At 39.3% G+C, this 18,399-nt stretch overlaps 1 protein-coding gene across 3 annotated transcripts in view; it reads left to right on the top strand.

The window, feature by feature from the left end:
* Positions 1 to 495: 495 nt before the first annotated feature.
* Positions 496 to 18,399, top strand: part of EMB (embigin) — a 49,017-nt gene continuing 31,113 nt past the window's right edge. The window contains exons 1-3 of one of the 3 annotated variants that reach the window (XM_036845476.1): positions 496 to 563; positions 11,439 to 11,528; positions 13,984 to 14,037. In XM_036845476.1, coding sequence (XP_036701371.1) covers positions 524 to 563; positions 11,439 to 11,528; positions 13,984 to 14,037 — 184 coding nt within the window. In that variant the 5' untranslated portion in view covers positions 496 to 523. Of the gene's footprint in view, positions 848 to 11,438; positions 11,529 to 13,983; positions 14,038 to 18,399 lie in introns of all 3 variants that reach the window. The other 2 variants (XM_036845474.1, XM_036845475.1) reach the window with 2 other exon arrangements.

The raw sequence follows: 18,399 nt of genomic DNA, 5'->3' as shown, positions 1-18,399 counted from the left end.
CTCTACGTGGCTTCTCGGAAACTGCTAGGTTAAGCAAACAAAAGAAAAAGGAAAACAGACTGCGGGACTCTTGAGACTCTGAAACCTTAATCTAGAGCGAACCGGTTAAGCCTTCAGAGACTGGAGAGGAGGCTGTGTGCGATTGGTAGGCAGAGCAAAGACAGATTAGTCCAGGATGCAGGGCAGCTGGATAGCGCCTTCCACCAGCTCACACATAAGCCTTCTTAACCCAGAATGGCCGGGGGAGCTGAAACGCGTTCCCAGCCTCTGTCCCACTAAAGTAAATAAGTGAACCTTGCTTCAGATGAACTGCAAAGGATAGTCTGCAGATATATCTATAGATATATAGATATTAGGAGTTTCGACCTCTCTCGCAGGAGATGGGCTAGGCGCCACCTGCCAGCATCTTCAGCAATCTCCCTCCCTGACCTGCTGGGGCGGAGAGGAGGCGGGGGAGGATGCGGCGCGGGGGTGGCCACCGCACATCCGGGCGCTCCTGCGCCGGCCGCGGGCTGCATAATTGATGGAGGGCCGGGCGCAGTTCTGGGTGTCCTGCTGGCACGGTGAGAGTGTCTCAGGGGAGGAGGGCAGGGCGGCCGGCCCCTCCCACTCCGCCTTTTCTCGAGTGTCCTGCCCCCGGGCCTGGCAGCGGGCGCCGGGCCGCCGGCGAGTGTGCGCAGCGAATCCGGGCACCGACGGCGGTGGGTGCGCGAGGACCGCGGTGGACCTGCTGGCGCCATGCGCTCCCTCCCCAGTCTGCGGGGGCCCCGGCCGCCGCCCCTGCCGCTGCTCCTCCTGTGCCTCCTCGCCCCTGTGCGCCGGAGCTCGGAGGACGGCCGTACCCCAGGTGTGATGGTTGCAGGGCCAAGGAGAGGGCGGAGAGCGCGCGGGGATCCTGGGGCAGAGGCGCGGGGATACTGGCGACCGCGGGTGGGGAACGGCGTCCGCCTCCGCCCGTTTGCCACGCTAGGGTTATCTAAACTGGCCGAGAGACCGGTGCGGTTCGGGCTCCTCCGCTGGAACGAACAGCGCCCTACGAGACGGGGTCGTGGGTAGTAGGGCAGTGTCTGGGTGTTCCTAGGAAAAGGGCGTAAGGGTGCGGGCAGGAACAAGGCAGCGACTTGGTCTCTGCTAAAGTGGCAGGATCTCTGAAAGCCACATTTCCCAAGGCCCTTTACTTAAATCGATAGTGAGGCTTAAATATCCCCTCCTCCCTTCCTGGCAGGTGGGTTGGCTTTGATGATGTTTTTTAGAGCTGAGCTGAAATAACAACAACAACAAAACAAACAAAGCCCCACGACTTAAGGATAATGTGTGTATCTTCTTTTCTACCTTGGTCTTTGAAAACAAAGACCATGGGTTTTTCTTTGTATTTGTGGTTGTATTATTAACACACTGAAAGAGGGATTTTGGTTCAAAGCATCACGGAAACCAACACCAGATTTGCCATTTTAGCTTCACCTGTTTATAATTACTTTTTATGGTGAAAGTATCCCATCTAACGTACTTTCTAATGCAAGTTACTGTGTTATAAATTTCAAAGTATTAGCGGCTAATTAGGATAACAGACCACCTCCAAGTTTGCAAATATTGCCCATCAGTAACTAAAATCAGGATATTATTCTACACAAGGTTTCGAACCTTTAATAGGAATTCATTTTTTATGCGCTTATAGCATGTAGATTTTTTGGTAACATACTTTGAAGATGGAAAGATAATCAAATAATAAGATTACTCATTTTTTTAATAAATGTCCTTTAATAGGCCTAGCTGTTAACACCTTGGACAAAACATTTTGGGTTGCCTCAGTTTCTAAATTTCCTCACCCTGCTCTGCAGCCACCTTTCTCTTTTTCATTCACACCACTTATAAAGAATGGTCAAGGACGTTTTCTACACCCTGCGTATCCCTGATTCACCTATCATTCACCTGAGAGTACTGCACTTCTGAGGACCAACGCATTCTAGGTGTGTCCTAGAACTTTGGTTCTCGACTTGGCTGTATGTTGGAATAACCAGCGAGCACTAAAAATGCTGATACGTGGATCCTGCCCTCAAAAATTCTGATTCAGTTGGCCTGGGATTCAGCCTACACGTGAGGAGTTTTAAAAGCTCCCGTGTGATTTTAATCATATGATCCTAAGCAGGTTGAAAACCACTGCTTTGAAATGATATGGCCTAGAGAGTGCACTGTTGGATAGGTATTCCCTTGGTATGAGGGAGTCAGGTTTAAATTGACACTTAGAGCAGACTTCCAAAGAGAAAAGTAGGAAACAAATGAAGGTGGAGTAAATTAACAAAGTTTTAAATAAATAGAATGATGTATATATGTATGGCAGATGTCTGTGTGTGTATGTAGCACAAGTCCTGTCCTTTAAGCTCCACTTAAGCTAAAATTATGGAAGAATGTGACATATAAAAGGCATGAAGTTAACATTTCATTTCAAGGCAGAATTAAAAATTGTGAGGCAGCCTCATCTCACTTTATAGATACTGTATCGATCTCGGTGAGGTTCAGTTTCCTCCTTGCTAAAGACCATTGTGAAGTTTACTGGCTATTTTTCACCTAGGTGCTTTTGAACTACTTGGAAGTAGGTGTTCTATAAACCTAAGATTTGGGGCCAAATTTTAAAAATAAAAATGTTTATCATTTTTTATCATAAATGTATCATATTTACTATGTAACAACTGTGTGCCAGGCATTGCACCATATAGTTTATAGCTCTATGGGTTAGTTTTTATTATCCCTGACTTTCAGATGAGGAAATTGGAATTCAGAGAGGCTAAATAGTTGCCTAAGTACACATAATTAGGCAGTAGAGCAGGAAATTTAGCACTGTTCAGTCCGATTCCAAATACTGTGTTCTTAAACTCAGTTGTCTCTCTGAGATGAGTGGGTATGTCTATGAAAGTTTGGAATCATTGACAGAGAGCAGAGTGTGTGGATACAAATGCTAGATTTGGGCTGTAGGGCTTGCTGACTCAGTTTGAGTCCTGGAATAAAGTTGGCACAAGGACTCACCTTAACTCTTTTGGGCTGTTTTAATTAAATAAGAAATGTAAAATATCTTTATGAAGGAGAAACATTACATAAATGGGAATATTTTAAAATCATTATTATTACTCTTATGGGGGAACAAATCGAAGGAAAGGGTCATGCTTATCTTTTGAAAAATGTTTGCAGGGGAGTCATTTGAAATGATCATTTTTAACTTCTAGAGGATGTTGCTTATATGCTTCCTTGATCAATGCCCCCTTCCCTTCTAGAGACACACAGAGCAACTGCCCGGTAGTAAATATTTGTTGGAACAAATATTCGAGCACCTACACATGCCTTACGTTGTTAGTCTATATCTAAGCAGAAAACTTTAGCAGTTTTTACCTTTCATGGCATTTAAACTTTAAAGGAACGGATTGGATATAAGCCTGTCTTTAATAGGGTTGTATCTGAGGCATCAAAATTTTGACCCTAAATTACCCTCACATTTGAAATTACATTATATACACATTTGTTAAGAATTAGTTCAACTGGCTCTTCCTCGTCCTGGTCTTTTATCCCCACCTCTCATCCCCATCTCCTTCCCTCCCTTCTGGGAATGAGTCCTGTAGTCATTAGGTGGGGAAATGCGGAAGCGTCTCCCCTGTTGAAGGGACCCAAACAGTTTCAGATCAGGGAATTAGAAGCTGAGCTCAGTCAGGATGGCACCCAGGTAGGAGAGCAGCCCCGTGCAGAGTATTAGAGCCGAAGCACATGAGGTGGGCGTTCCTGCAGAAGGGTGGTCTGACGAGAGCCCTCAGAGCTGAGCACTGACAAGGGCTTCTCCGCAGCTATGGCATGCAGGTCTGATCCTGATCACAGGATGGAGGTAAAGCACGCAGGAGCAGACAGTGCAGGATGCTGGAGCCTAAGTGCGTGAGGAAGACACCTCTTTGGAGCCAATGGGAGATTAGTTATATATGGAGGGATTGATCAAATAAGTAAAGCTGGTGAGGATAACAGAATCTACGTCTTTCTCTAGAGAAGAAGGAAATAAACGGGGAAAACTAAAATGAACCTTGTGGTGTTGGACTGCAGTTGGCAGCATTAGTGTGAATTAATGACTTTAAATATCTATCTATCTCTATCCATGTCTTATGTCTATATATATCTATATAAATAGATGCATAAATATAAACGTGTATGTGTAAATATATGTATAATGCATATATGTGTCATATATATTTACAGGTGATCCTGAACACAAAGGTTAATCTATGTATAATTTATAGTCAGCCTTCTGCATCAGTGCATCTGAGGATTGAACCAACCATGGACCATGTAGTCACGTAGTATTTACTCTTGAAAAAAATATGCGTATAAGTGGACCCTTGAAGTTCAAACCCTCATTGTTCAAGGGCCAACTGTATATATGTATGTATATTATACCCATTATATATATGTTGTGTGTGTGTGTATGAATATGTACACATGTATTCTTAGGTCTGCCCACTGCGATGGAGCAGTGATTTCCCAGCAGTGATGAACATACTTAGCACCCAAATCTTGATTCTAAATACATTTTTTTTTTTTTTTACTAATAATAACTTGGACTTTTTGTAGAAATGGCTGATATCAGGACTGGAGTGGGGAAAGGATAGGATAAGCCTGGAACATCTTATGCCAGAAAGCAATGAAGTGTTCAAAGAATGATGGGTGATGTCAAAAGGATACAGAAGCCAAAGTGAAGGGGGTACGACTGGACAAACAGAGCATGAAAGTAAATAATAATACTAATGGACTAGTATCCATATGCACTGAATAATGTCCATTGAATTATATAGGTATTCATGAGTACATACTGAACTTAATTAATTAAATGAGTCAATTGAAAGTTTGATGAGGCACAAAATATTATATAGTTTCAAAGTAACTTCCCACAAAATTGGCATTAATGAAAAGGGAGAAAGAATAACTTTTAAGTGGAGAAGCCTGGCAGACACCACTTTAATCAAATGATCAGAGTGTAAATCAGTAAAGAAAGAAAGAAAATTGTGTGTCATCTGACAGCGTGCAGTGAGAAGAACACAACATCTCCTCTGTGACTTTCCTGCCAAAGATGTCTACTCTGAATCTAATAGTATTACAACTTAACTATCCTGGAACTTTCATAAGCATCAAGGTCATAAAAGTCAGGAGAGACTAAAGCTGTTTAGAGTGAAGAGAATAGAGAGACATGGCTCATGGCAGCTCATGTGATCCTGAGCTGAAACCTTTGGCTAAAAAAGTACATTATAAAGACTTTTGTTGAAACTTAGATAAGATGTGGGATGAGATGATAGTGCATAAATGCTAATTTCCTGATTTTAACAGCAGTATTGGGGTGGAGTGGGCTATGTCCTTTGTAGGAAATGTTGTAATGTTTCTGAGGTCGAATGGGTCATCAGGTGACCAACTTGTTCCCCAGTGTTTCAGGGGAAACATTCTTTACTCTGTATGTAAAACTTTTCTGTTAGTTTGAGATTGCTTGAAAAGCAAAAAGAATTTCAACTCTGAGAAAGCTTGAATTAACAGACAAACCACAAGGATAGCTGAGAAATAGTCATCAGTTTATGTAATTAGGTACGATTTTCCAAAGGAGTATTTGCCGTCAAACAGAGACAGATTATAAGTGTTGAGGCTGTCTGTCCTAGATTGTAATCTTTTCAAGTTACTTTTGTATAGTTGGCCTCACATATTTCACAATATTAGGTGAACCTCGGAAATAAACAACTTAGGACACACACATTGACATAGAAGGAAAAAACCTCACAATGGTTTACTAAAAATAAACTCTCTACTCCTAATAAAACATAGTCACTATTCATGCACAACAAAATATCTCAAATAATATATTGTTAGTATAGAAATAATAGATGTTATCTTTAAAAATGCTGTTTCTCTTTTAATTGAAAATATTTTTCTGGTATTTTTAAAGTTATTGTGGTCATATCATTACGAGTGTATCCCTACTCTCAAGATAGAATCTTTTTTACTATTGCCTTATAATTATATAGTTCTGAGATCCTGAAAGGGAATTTGGATGTCTCATCTGATTGATCTTGAAGCCCAGAGTGCTTTTGTGATGTAGCTAAGAGCCTGGAGCTAGCTAACAGCTGTAACTGGTTTCCTAGTTTGCATTTTAAAACTCCATCCAGCACTTGGTACCTCTTTGGAAAAGGTCCTCAAGATAGGAAGGGCTGCAAGAAATGTTCATGCTTTAAAATATCTGCACCTAAACCATGTAAAACAGCACCTCAGGGCTACAGGGCTATTTGAAGATTTTAAAAAATCACTCTGAGGAATGAGGGTTGAAGATGTACCTGTTTTGAAATCAGGATTTCTCAACTTTGGCATTATTGACATTTTGGGCTGGATAATTCTCTGCTATGGGGGGCTGTCCTGTAGAATGCTTAGCAGCCTCACTGGCCTCTACCTTTGTAGTGGGTGAGTTGTGTCACCCCCAAAAGATGTTCAAGTCCTGACCCTTGGTATCTGTGAAAGTGACCTTATTTGAGAGTAGGGTCTTTGCAGATGTAATCAAGGTAAAATGAGGTCATGTTACATGAGGTCATGTTACATTAGGATAGACCCTTAACCCAATGACTGTGTCTTTATGAAAGAAGTGAGAGGGAGATTTGGATCTAGAGACACAGACACACAGAGGGAAGATGGATGTGTAAAAATGGAGCCAGAGATTGGAGTGATGCATCTACAAACCAGGGAATGCCAAGGATTGCTGGCAACCACCAGAAGCTAGGAAGAGGCAGGAACAATTCTTACTTAGCACCTTTAGAGGGAGCAAGGCCCTGAACCTTGATTTCAGGCTTCTAGCCTCTAGAACTCTGAGAGAATAAACTTCTGTTGTTTTAAGTCACCGTATTTGTGGTAATTTGGTATGGCAACACTACGAAACTAATATAACCTACCAGGTACAAGTAGTAACCTCCAAGTTGTGATAACCTGAATGTCTCCAGACATTGTTAAATATCCCCTGGGCAGGGTGCGGGGAAGAAGAGAATCACCTCTAGTTGAGAACCATTAAACAAAATCTAAGTCCTATCAAAGAATAACCTAGTGGGTGAAATATTTAAAAAACCCACAGTCTCTAGAAAGAGCAGAATCCTAGTTTTATTTGGCATAAGTTTCATTGTTAAAATATCTTAATGACCCAGGTGGAGGTAGTTTGAAACATTAGTTTCCACACTGCCCTTCAAAATATATTTTATTGCAAAAATCATATTTTAAAGAAAAGGTCAATTTATTTGCATTTCTGTGTGACCAAGTTTTAAAAATAGTTTTACAAGGCTGTGTAAAAGTACACATTGCTTTTGTCATTAGGCTTTTTAATTGTTCTTTAATTTTTTTTAAACTAATCTAAAAATGACCTTCTTGTCCAGTAGTTCCCATGTATATAAAAAAATATGAGTTCCCTATCTAGACTGTTACCTGTCCCTGACTTAGAAAGTCTGACTTATAAATGTTCCCATCAGGAATTTATTTTCTTGCCAAAGCTTCTTTCCTCTTCTTTTCCTGACAAACTGTCTCTGGGGTATAGCGTCTAGCAATCAAGGTAGCCGTATTCCCCTTCTCTTCTTTTACTACTGCCGCTGGGGACAGGGGACAGGTATCCTATATTCCTAGAGCCCAGCGGTAGAACTCTAAATGTATTGTTTACAAGCAGTATTGGTAATTAGATATTTTAATGCTATAGTTCAGCTATATCATGGCTTAAATGGCTTTTACAATTTGGTATGGGATCTCATGGTTATGTATATTGATAGTGTTGCTTCCACGGGGAAATATATTCTGAGTTTGAAACCTCTGTTTTATAAATAGTATATGTTATCCATTCCTAGGCTGTGTTTCTGTAATTGGGTTGCACATTTATATTGCTATTTATCAGAACGCTAAAACTAAGACTTATTAAAATAATTTTAATTATACATGTTGATAGCAATCAATACATTATGTGGATGAGAGAGAGAAAGACAGGGAATGGTATTTATCCTAATAGCTGTTTCTTATACCTTTCTTTAAATGATGTCCAGACCCTTCCAAGATTTTAAAATATAAGAGATTTGCGGGGGGGATGTTAGAGAAAATGCTTATTCTCAGAGGTATAGTTGAACTGATTTTCTGACTTAAGTAAAAGCAAATCTTAAAACCCAATGCAGTTTTTTAGTGTTTATCTTTTTTTCTTCCCAATTTACTTCAATTAAATAGGGCCCCATTTAAACATGTGAAAATGTTACCTTAATATTAAATAGAAATTATAGCATGTTTATTTCATTTAAAATGTTAATAGCATAAATTATAAACCCTTCTAGCAATGTCCATTTTAAAATGTAATATGTTAAAGATATCTAAGTGGAGATCATTTTGCAATTTCCCATGAAACAATACAGGTGAAAATTAGAATGTTACACAGTTCTTTGATGCAACACCCTCATGCCCCATCGCCCAAGTAGAGGGAGAAAAATCTTTTAATCTCTGTGACAACTACTAAAAGCTACTCTTTTATGTTGGCATTTTGGCCACTACCTGTAAAAGAATGCCGAGTGGAAAATTTCCAGCAATGATTAATAGAGGAGTGAGTATGATAACTGAAGGAATGCGTGTTATGATCTTGGCACCATCACTCAATATTATCCAGCTTTTCTGATCCTCCCTTCTCTATGAAATGAAACCCCAAGTAACAAGTCAGTGGCAGAACTTGGACCAGGATACAAATCCCTGACTCTCCATTCTGTACTTCTTTTTGTGACTCAGCCTAATCCTTTCAGGGAAGTATTCAAACCACATCTGCCTGAATCTCCTGCCAATGTCCTTTAAACACTAACATCAGCTGCGTCAGCCTCCTGCCAGCTGTCCTCCTACTGAAAGCAATAAGGTTTACATTCTCACTTCTTTGATTAAAAAATATCTTGGCTAAACGATGAACTTCTCACTTTAATATTCTAACACCTTCTGCAGACTGCCCTGCTCTTGTACTCAAGACTCTTAAAGGAACTTTTCCCAAGACAAAAATCACAACAGTTATACATGCCCTTTTGCACTTGGGGCTTCTTCAGTGGAGTCTGGAGCCTGATCATGAATGCTTTAAAGGCAATAGGAAGTTAGGATACAGGTGGTGGCTGGTTTATAGATGTCTGTTTGTATTTTTAATATATGAGTTGGCAATTGGTAGTGGTCACAACAGTTAGTATATTCTGGAACTATCCAAATTTTCCTACTCTTGAAGCTTGATTTTTCCTTTTCCTCCTATTCCTTCAACTTCCATAAGCTTAATTTTGCCCAAGTCAAGCCTAGACCCCTTTTCTCTCCTTATTCTAATGTAGGTCCTAGGCGGACCCATCCATCCACATCCTGTTGATGCAAAATGGGAAGATAACCCCAGCCTCAGAGCTCATCTCCTTGGCATTATCTCCAGCTCTATTCTACCTCCAGAGTCCTTCAAAGATGTAGATCACACTTCATACTCTGTAGCTCAAATACCAACTTGTATACACCACATAGGCTAGTTACAGTCAATACTATAAATGGGTGCTACTCTGAAGTTTTAATGACTCTCAATCACAAATTGTGGGCCTAAACCAACATTATTATGATCCATGTAGCCCTCCAGGAACCAAGTTTACTCAGCTTCATATTCCTTATTGGCATCAAGCATGTATACTGTATATGTTCACTTATTTAAGTGAAATGAGAATGACAGCATTTTTTCAGCTTATGTCATCCTTACTGTTGCTGATACTGTGAATAAGAATAATGATAATGATAATGATAATAATAAATGTCAGACCATCTCAAAAGGGTTATGAGCTTGTTTCAGGGATAAAAAGTGTGGTGAAGATCTTCGTGATGGCATTCTGCTCTGCAGTAGGCTAGGCCAAGAAGAAAGGTCTCCTGAGCAAAGGAAGCAAAGATATCAAAGCTTCTGTTTGCAAGCTTCACAGAACAGATGACAGAGTAGAACAGTCCTTTCTTTCCCACCTGCTGTTCCCAGGTGCTGTTCCCTCCAGGCTTCCTGTCCAGAAGGGAACAGCATCTGCCTTGATCTTCCTGAGATATTTTCTCTTTAATGCAACCTGTAAGTGAGCTATGCCCAGTAATAGAAAAAAAGAATTTTCGTATTGATAGGTGACTTTTTGGCAATGTGTGTGTGTGCTTGAGAGAGAGTGACAGAGAGAGAGAATAGGAATGAATGAATATTAGGTGTGGGTGGAGGAGAAGTTTTGTATTCCTGACAGCCTAGTGAGAAACTCAGGGCATATTTTCCTAAATAATCACCGTCAGAGGGTAGTATGATTTAGGTATGTTATTTGTGAAAGGATTATTTTATGGGAAAGTGCATCCCACCTTCCAAGACTGTATTAGAAGTGATCAAAGCTCTGGAACATGGCTAATTGGAGAGCTAGGTTCTGCGAGGTAGATTTTTTTATTAGGCAATATTGAAAAGCTGTGTGTAAGCTGAAGCAACAAAAATGATCACCTGCTTTGATAACATTTTTCATACGTTTAAGAAATGTAAAGAACTAGAAATCTAATCTTGCACTAGGAATAACTTTCTGAGCAGAGTGTTAAAAATGTGGTGTAAAAAAGGCCCAGGTTTAATTTAAAGTGAATGAAGGGTCTTAGGAATGCAGCCAAGTTTACAATAATGAGCCTTTCTCCTCTGACTTGTTTGGTAAGGTTGGGGTAGTTTTCGTGGGAGGTAAGGTCTGTGTCCTAAAGTCAAAGAAACAGTAGCTAGTGTTAAAAAAAAAAAAAAAAAAAAAATCTTTGAGGAGAGTGGGACAGGTGGAAATGGAAACCTTGTTTGTTCGATGAAGGTTTTTGAAAGAAGAGATAAGTGACAGAGAAAAACGGAAAGTTGGTTTGGTAGAGGACACACTGGACCGTCACCGTAGCTGGAAAACAGAGCAGCATAGACTCTCCCTGTCCATCCATTTATGTTCTCTGTCCTCTAGCGCCCGGTGCACTCTCTCTTATTGCTTTTTTACGCCCTTTATTTTGGTCTCTCTGTCCCTTTTTGTGCTCTCATCTTCTCTCTGCCTTTCTATGTCCTTTTTTTTTCCTGGCACTCTAATCTAATTTCTCCATATCTTCATTTATGTTTTATAAAGAAACTACAAATTTTAGGATAAGGAAAGGTTTTTTTTTAAAGCCATTTGATGTAATCAATAGGGATTTTTCAGTAAGAAAAGAACGTAGAAAAATTGGAAATTTTGTTATATTTAATAGCTCAGTGTGTTTCTGAATGTCTGTGGAGCATGTAAGACCTAGTGAATCAGAGCTTCCTGAAAACATTATTTTTCATTAATAGTATACAATATACCATTTTAGCTGTTGTGAACTAGCTTTCAGACAGTCACTTAACCTTGATAATAATATGTAATCACATGTTCTTATTCTTACAGCTGCACCTTTCACAAGTCTACCTGTCCGGGAAGAAATGATGGCAAAATACTCTAACCTTTCCTTGAAGAGTCATAACATATCACTGACTGGTAAGTGTATTGTGTTTCAAATAATATAATGCCAGATAATTTTTCATTTTTAATTAAGCTACTGTATGAATTATGAAGTACTAAAGCCTGCTGCCAGTCTGGCGGGAGAGACACACCAGTACCTTATACAGTCATAACACAGTGTGACGGGGTCCCGTGCGACCAGGCCAGCGTGCCCTGTGTGAGGGAGGAGGCAGCCTTTCCAAGCATGGGGGTTAAATGCTCTCTAGAAGGAGGGCGCCTGGGACGAGAGGAGGGCTCATTTTGACTTGCAGATGCTCTTCGGTTTTCATCACACCTTGCTGGTACATCTGTTCAAATCACTGTTCACTGAGAGAATTCATGTATCTGCTGGAAGGCCTTTAGGCAAAAAAATTAAATATGTTATCTATGACTGCTATGGAAAATCAAGCGAAGAATCCTGATATAAAACTCAAGTCTGCTTTCTCTTTTCACAGTTTTGGATTCCAGTATTTTAAAAGTAATCTCAGAGTTCTTTAAGTGAGCAAGAGCAGTTATCTGTTTTAGCAACAATATTAAAAGTATAATTAGAATTTTAATCCTATTTATTAAGTCACTAATAAGTTTCATCCAATTATATGTCCAGGCTTTAACTGTCCTCTAGTCTTAAGAACAGTTTCTCTATTTCTGTTTAATATGAATTAAAGGTGTGCCCCTCCCCCCAATCTGATACCAGTGGAATATTTGCAGTGAATTTTCTGGTAGGAGAACATTTTTTTTTTTTTAATTTCATTTATTTATTTATTTTTGTCTGTGTTGGGTCTTCGTTTCTGTGTGAGGGCTTTCTCTAGTTGCGGCGAGTGGGGGCCACTCTTAATCGCGGTGCGCGGGCCTCTCACTGTCGCGGCCTCTCTTGTTGCGGAGCACAGGCTCCAGGCGCGCAGGCTCAGTAGTTGTAGCTCACGGGCCTAGCTGCTCCGCGGCATGTGGGATCCTCCCAGACCAGGGCTCGAACCCGTGTCCCCTGCATTGGCCGGCAGACTCTCAACCACTGCGCCACAAGGGAAGCCCGGGGGGGAAGAACATCTTTATGACTTGTGCAACCCCTGTTTGTTCCCAGATGTCCCCATCCTAGTATTTGGAGCTTATTCCTACTTGTAAAAAGTAATTACAACACTCCTGTGTTGCTACTTCTTCTTTTACTTTTTGCACGTTCTGGTCGTTGGTTTCCTTTGTTAGGATGGAATGTTTCTTTAAGAGAGATTTATGTGAAAACAAAAGTTTGCAAATTCTTTGATTGGCCTGGTAGTGCTGGCAGCAGCACACCCCTCACTTACCCTGGGTAGCTGGAGCCCGCGAAAAAAAGGGTCAGGTGCCCAAAGGGAGAGCAAAAATTGGACTTTTTAGTTGATGTCTGGTTAACCCGTTTGGAGGCTTTCACTCCTAACCACTCTTTTTTTCTGGTACCAGTATTCCTACAGTATTCATGAGAGCAGGTGTTCACAACTGTCCGTCACTCACCTTCAGCTCTGGCCTGATCAAACTTTAGTCAGGCTTTTCATTTCCTCCCAGACCCCTGAACTTGGCATGCCCCAGGTCTGAGCAAGCAGTAAATGCATGACCACAGCCCAATCGTGCTGTCTGCTTCTACCCACTGGTTGCCTCATTTCTTCTCAAAAGTTCCTGCTAGCCTGCTTACCCCTCCCTATAAAAGTCTTTTTCTGTTTGACAGTGAGATACTTGAAGATCCAAAGTTTGGAGCATTTTTCCCTATTGCAATAAACTTTTGGAATAAAGTCTCTCCTTATTTAAGTCTAGGTTTGTTTTTATTTGACAAAAGAAAAGATTTGACATTAATTTCAAAACACAGGATCTCTGAACTGTGACCCTTGTTGTTCTGTTTGCCTTCCCATCAAGAAGTTTGGTCTTAGGAACTGCCTTTATTGAAATATAGAATTTAAATCTGAAGACGTACTTATGCTTATTAGGAACCATAGGCTTTCTTCTTATTGTTAACACCAGGATTTTTAATCTACTTCATAAATAGAATGTTTTCGTATTCTGTCATATCATTGTTTATTTGAATTGTGCTTAACATTTCTGTGTTGTTACTTATTTTCTTTTTCCCTCTGGCCATTTTAGAAGTTGATCTCTCTGTTGGGATAAAAATTTTTTTGTAGAGAGATACAAATGTAGTACATTAGTTGCAGATTTTGGACCAGCATGACAACTTTTGGCCCAGTTCATAGCACATTTACTCAAAGATGCTTGAGACTGGGAAACAGGTCCTGTGCCTTGGAGAGTGAAAAACACGACCTTTGATTCATGAAAACCTAATTGTTTACTTGTTTTATGTTTTTAAAATACTGCTAATCATTTACGTAACAGACATATGGTATTGACTATGTACCATGTATGTATTTCTACCTATAACTTAGTTTAAACCTCATAAGAACCCTAAGCAATGGGTACTATTACTATTTGCAATTTGCAGATGAGGAAAAAAGAGGCACAAAGAGATCAAGTGAACTGACCATGGTCACAGGTGGTAAGCTGGGAGTTTGATTTTGAACCCAGACTGTCTGGCACCAGGCGCCACACTATTAACCATCATACTATGCAGTCTTTCTTAATGCCCAGTTACTCGTTTCTTTCCGCAGTGTTATTAATACAATTATACCTATTTTAAGGAAACTTAGATTCGCTATGAGACTCTGGAAAAAGTTTCAAAAACAATGAAAACAAAGGTATTTTGATTGCCCTTTGCTAAATAGTTTGTCTTGGAAATTCCATTTGCTGAGATAATGGATATCTTTGTAAAAGTATAATTGACTTCACTAAGCATGAAGTGTTTTTTTTCCAGTTGTCTGATGTCACTGTGTTTCAAAAATTGATCTTTTAATAATGGACTATTTTAACATGACTGTGCTAGGTTTCCCAATGTCAATATTCAGAAGTCATTGTATTATAGCAATTAGAGTATTTCTTTATTGTTTTATTTTTTTCTGTCTCTGTGCATATTACAGTGTTTGGTGCCTCCATTAGTGTGTTATAGTTTAACCCAAGAGGTTAAAATCAAAGCGTCAGCTGGCAGTTTCTTGACTACTCTGGTAATGTTGGCATAGGCTCTCCACTGGCACATTTTATTTATCATTTTGAGATGTGAGCAGCTGGCCTGGCAAGGACCTCGTGAGACAGGGAGGTAGACAAAGCAGGCATTGGAGCTACAGATAACGTATATTAAGGCATGGAGTAAAATTTGGGAAGATTAGTCAAGGTCAGGAAAGGCAGCCATGTCGCTTAGACCAGCTAGACAAGAAGTTGTGTTAGGACCATTCAGATTCCTGGTTCAAGTGCCTGGTCAATCAGATTGAAAAAAGAAAAGAAGCGAGAGTCCCTTACATTTGGCTGCTCAGACACTTTGTTGCCGGGAAGATCCCAGAATGACTCCAATGAGGTGCACATGTTTAGGATGTTTCTCAGAAGCAGACCGCCAGTTATCAAATCTTATGTAGACTGTAGATGTACAGAGGAAAAAAAATGTGAATCCTAATATACACAGAGAGTGAAAGAGAAGGTAGAAGAGGGATCGCCCATAGTAACACAATTGGTAGTGGCTGTTAGCAACTTTTGTTTTGCACTAGGGTTTCTCATTAGCATAAATATTGACATTTTGGGTTGGATAACTCTTTGTTGCTGGAGTTGGGGGGAGCGTGTTCAGGGCATTGTAGGATGTTTAGCAGCATCCTTGGCCTCTACCCACTAGATCTGAGTTTGTTTAAATTTTTTTCTATTGTAAACCATGAGCCATGAACACTTCTACATATCTCTTTCTGGGCATGGTTGTGTGTGTTCCTCTAGGATAATTGCCACAAGTAGAATTGCTGAGTTAGAAACTATGCACATTTTAATTTTAATACATACTTGCAAACTGCCCTCCAAAGTATCCTGACAATTTACCCCTTCCCCCTATCTGCATATTTGAGTATAATTTTCTCTAGATCCTGACCAACCTTGACAGTATTAAACTCTTCGCTTTTCTGAGTGTGAAAAACTGTACTATTATTGTTTTAATTTGCATCCTGGAATTAGGCATACTTATATCTGTGTATGTTTATCTGTTAATACCCTTTATGCATTTTCCTATTGGGCTTATAAATTCTTCAGTTTATGTAAATGAGACAGCTATACATTTTGAGTACTAATCTGTACTTTTTATAAAAGTTGCAAATGTTCTTTCTTGTCTTTAAAATTTTACATGGTGTTTTTTATTGTGTAGAAATTTCATTTACACATTTCTCCTAATATTTTCATAGGAGTTCTTAATAGGAGTTTTTAACCTTCAGTTTTCAAACCATTTAAAATATGGTTTTATGTATTGTGTGTGATAGAGCACTAACTTTATTACTATTTTATACAGATAGCTAATGTCCCAACATCCTTTACTGAACAGTTCTTTTTCCTACTGCTGTGAAATAGCACACTAATCATATTCCAAATTTCCATATGCTATTCTGTCTCTACTGTTTCAATGTTTTTCAAACTTTTTATAGTGCTACACAAAGTAAGGAACAACTTACTTTGTAAACTGATGCACTACCATGCATGCACACACACGTCAAGCAACACCCACACCTAATAGATGTGTTACACTTTGATAATTTCTCTTTTCTTACAACCCATTAAAAAACAAATCTGGTGGTAACTACTAAATTGATTTCCTGATGCACTAATAGTTTCCAACTTGCTTCTGAAAAATTCTTATTTATTCCATTAATTTTCTAGGTGTTTTCTAGCAGCACTAACAAATTAATATTAATTTTTGAAACATTATACTTTTGTTCTTTTTTTAAAAAATAACTTTCCCTACTTCCTGGACTTTTACTCTTTCATGTGGGTTTTTTGTTTGTAATCAAGTTCCATAAAAAATACTCTTTGGAGTTTGACTGATTTTTCACTGAATCTGTAGATTAATTTGGGGGAGAATTAGTATTTTTATGATACTCTGTTGTCACCTGTGATGATTTAGATCTCATTTGACTTAGGGTATCTATTATAGTTAAATTTTTCCATATATATATATAATTTTTAATAAACACTGTATATAATTAAGATGTACAACATAACTATATGGATATATATATTACTACAGTCAAGCAAACTAATTAACATATCATCTTCTCACAGTTATCATTTTTTGTATGTGAAGAATGCACTTGAAATCTACTGTCTTAGCATATTTCCAGTGTTCAATACAGTATTAACATAACATACAGCAGGTGTTAATCATATTTATCATATTGTACATTACATCCCTAGTACTTATTTATCTTATAACTGGAAGTTTGTACCCTTTGGCCACCATCCAGTTTCCCTTCCCCTCCACGCCTGCCTCTGGTAACCACAGATCTGATCTCTTTTTCTATGAGTTTGTTTGTTTGTTTTTGAAGTATAATTGATTCCACAACACTATGTTAGTTCTTGGAGCACATTATAGTGATTAGATATTGCTATATATTTCAAAATGATCATCACTATAAGTATAGTTAAGTCTATACCATCTGTCACCAGACAAATATGTTACATTATTATTGGCTATATTCCCAACACTGTACATTTCATATTTGTGACTTATTCATTTTATAACTATAAGTTTATACCTCCTAATCTCCCTCACCTATTTCTCTCAACCCTATACCCACCTCCCCTCTGGCAGCCACCTGTTTGTTCTCTGTATCTGTGACTCTGTTTCTGTTTGGTTATGTTTGTTCATTTGTTTTTTAGATTCCACATATAAGTGAAATCATACAGTAATTATCTTTCTCTGTCTGACTTATTTCAGTTTGCATAATACCCTCTAGGTCATTCATGTTGTTGCAAATGGCAAGATTTCATTCTTTTTTTATGGCTGAGTAATATTCCATTGTGTGTGTGTGTGTGTGTGTGTGTGTGTGTGTATGTATACACCACATCTTCTTTATCCATTCATCTATTAATGGGCACTTAGGTTACTTCCATATCTTGGCAATTGTAAATAATGCTGCAGTGGACATAGGGGTGCACATATCTTTTTGAATTAGTGTTTTTGTTTTCTTTGGAGAGATACCCAGGAGTGGAATTGCTGGATCGTATGGTAATTCTATATATAATTTTTTGAGAAACTTCCATAGTGTTTTCTGTAAGGGGTGCACCAATTCACATTCCCACCAATAGTGCACAAGGGTTCCCTTTTCTCCACATCCTCACCAGTACTTGCTATTTGTTGTCTTTTTGGCAATAGCCATTCTGACAGGTGTGAGGTGATATCTCATTGTGCTTTTGATTTGCATTTCCCTGGTGATTAGTGATGTTGAGCATCTTTTCACATGCTTGTTGGCCATCTGTATGTCTCTTTGGAAAAATGTTTGTCAGGTCCTCTGCCCATTTTTTAATCAGGTTGTTTGTGGTTTGTTTTTTTTTTTTTTTTTATGAGATTTGTAACATTATCTCTATTATTTATTTTATTTTATTTTTGGCTGTGTTGGGTCTTCGTTTCTGTGCGAGGGCTTTCTCTAGTTGTGGCAAGCGGGGGGCCACTCTTCATCACGGTGCGCGGGCCTCTCACTGTCACGGCCTCTCTTGTTGCGGAGCACAGGCTCCAGACACGCAGGCTCAGTAGTTGTGGCTCACAGGCCTAGTTGCTCCGCGGCATGTGGGATCTTCCCAGACCAGGGCTCGAACCCGTGTCCCCTGCATTAGCAGGCAGATTCTCAACTACTGCGCCACCAGGGAAGCCCTGTTTGTGTTTTTGATGTTAAGAAAGGTCCATATACTTTTTTTTTTTTAAACATCTTTATTGGAGTATAATTGCTTTACAATGGTGTGTTAGTTTCTGCTTTATAACAAAGTGAATCAGTTATACATATACATA

Source organism: Balaenoptera musculus, chromosome 3 (assembly GCF_009873245.2).
Source record: "Balaenoptera musculus isolate JJ_BM4_2016_0621 chromosome 3, mBalMus1.pri.v3, whole genome shotgun sequence".
In the NCBI taxonomy this organism is placed as follows: Eukaryota; Metazoa; Chordata; class Mammalia; order Artiodactyla; family Balaenopteridae; genus Balaenoptera; species Balaenoptera musculus.
Note: the sequence above shows the minus strand (reverse complement) of the source record. Positions and strands in the feature narration are given on the sequence as shown.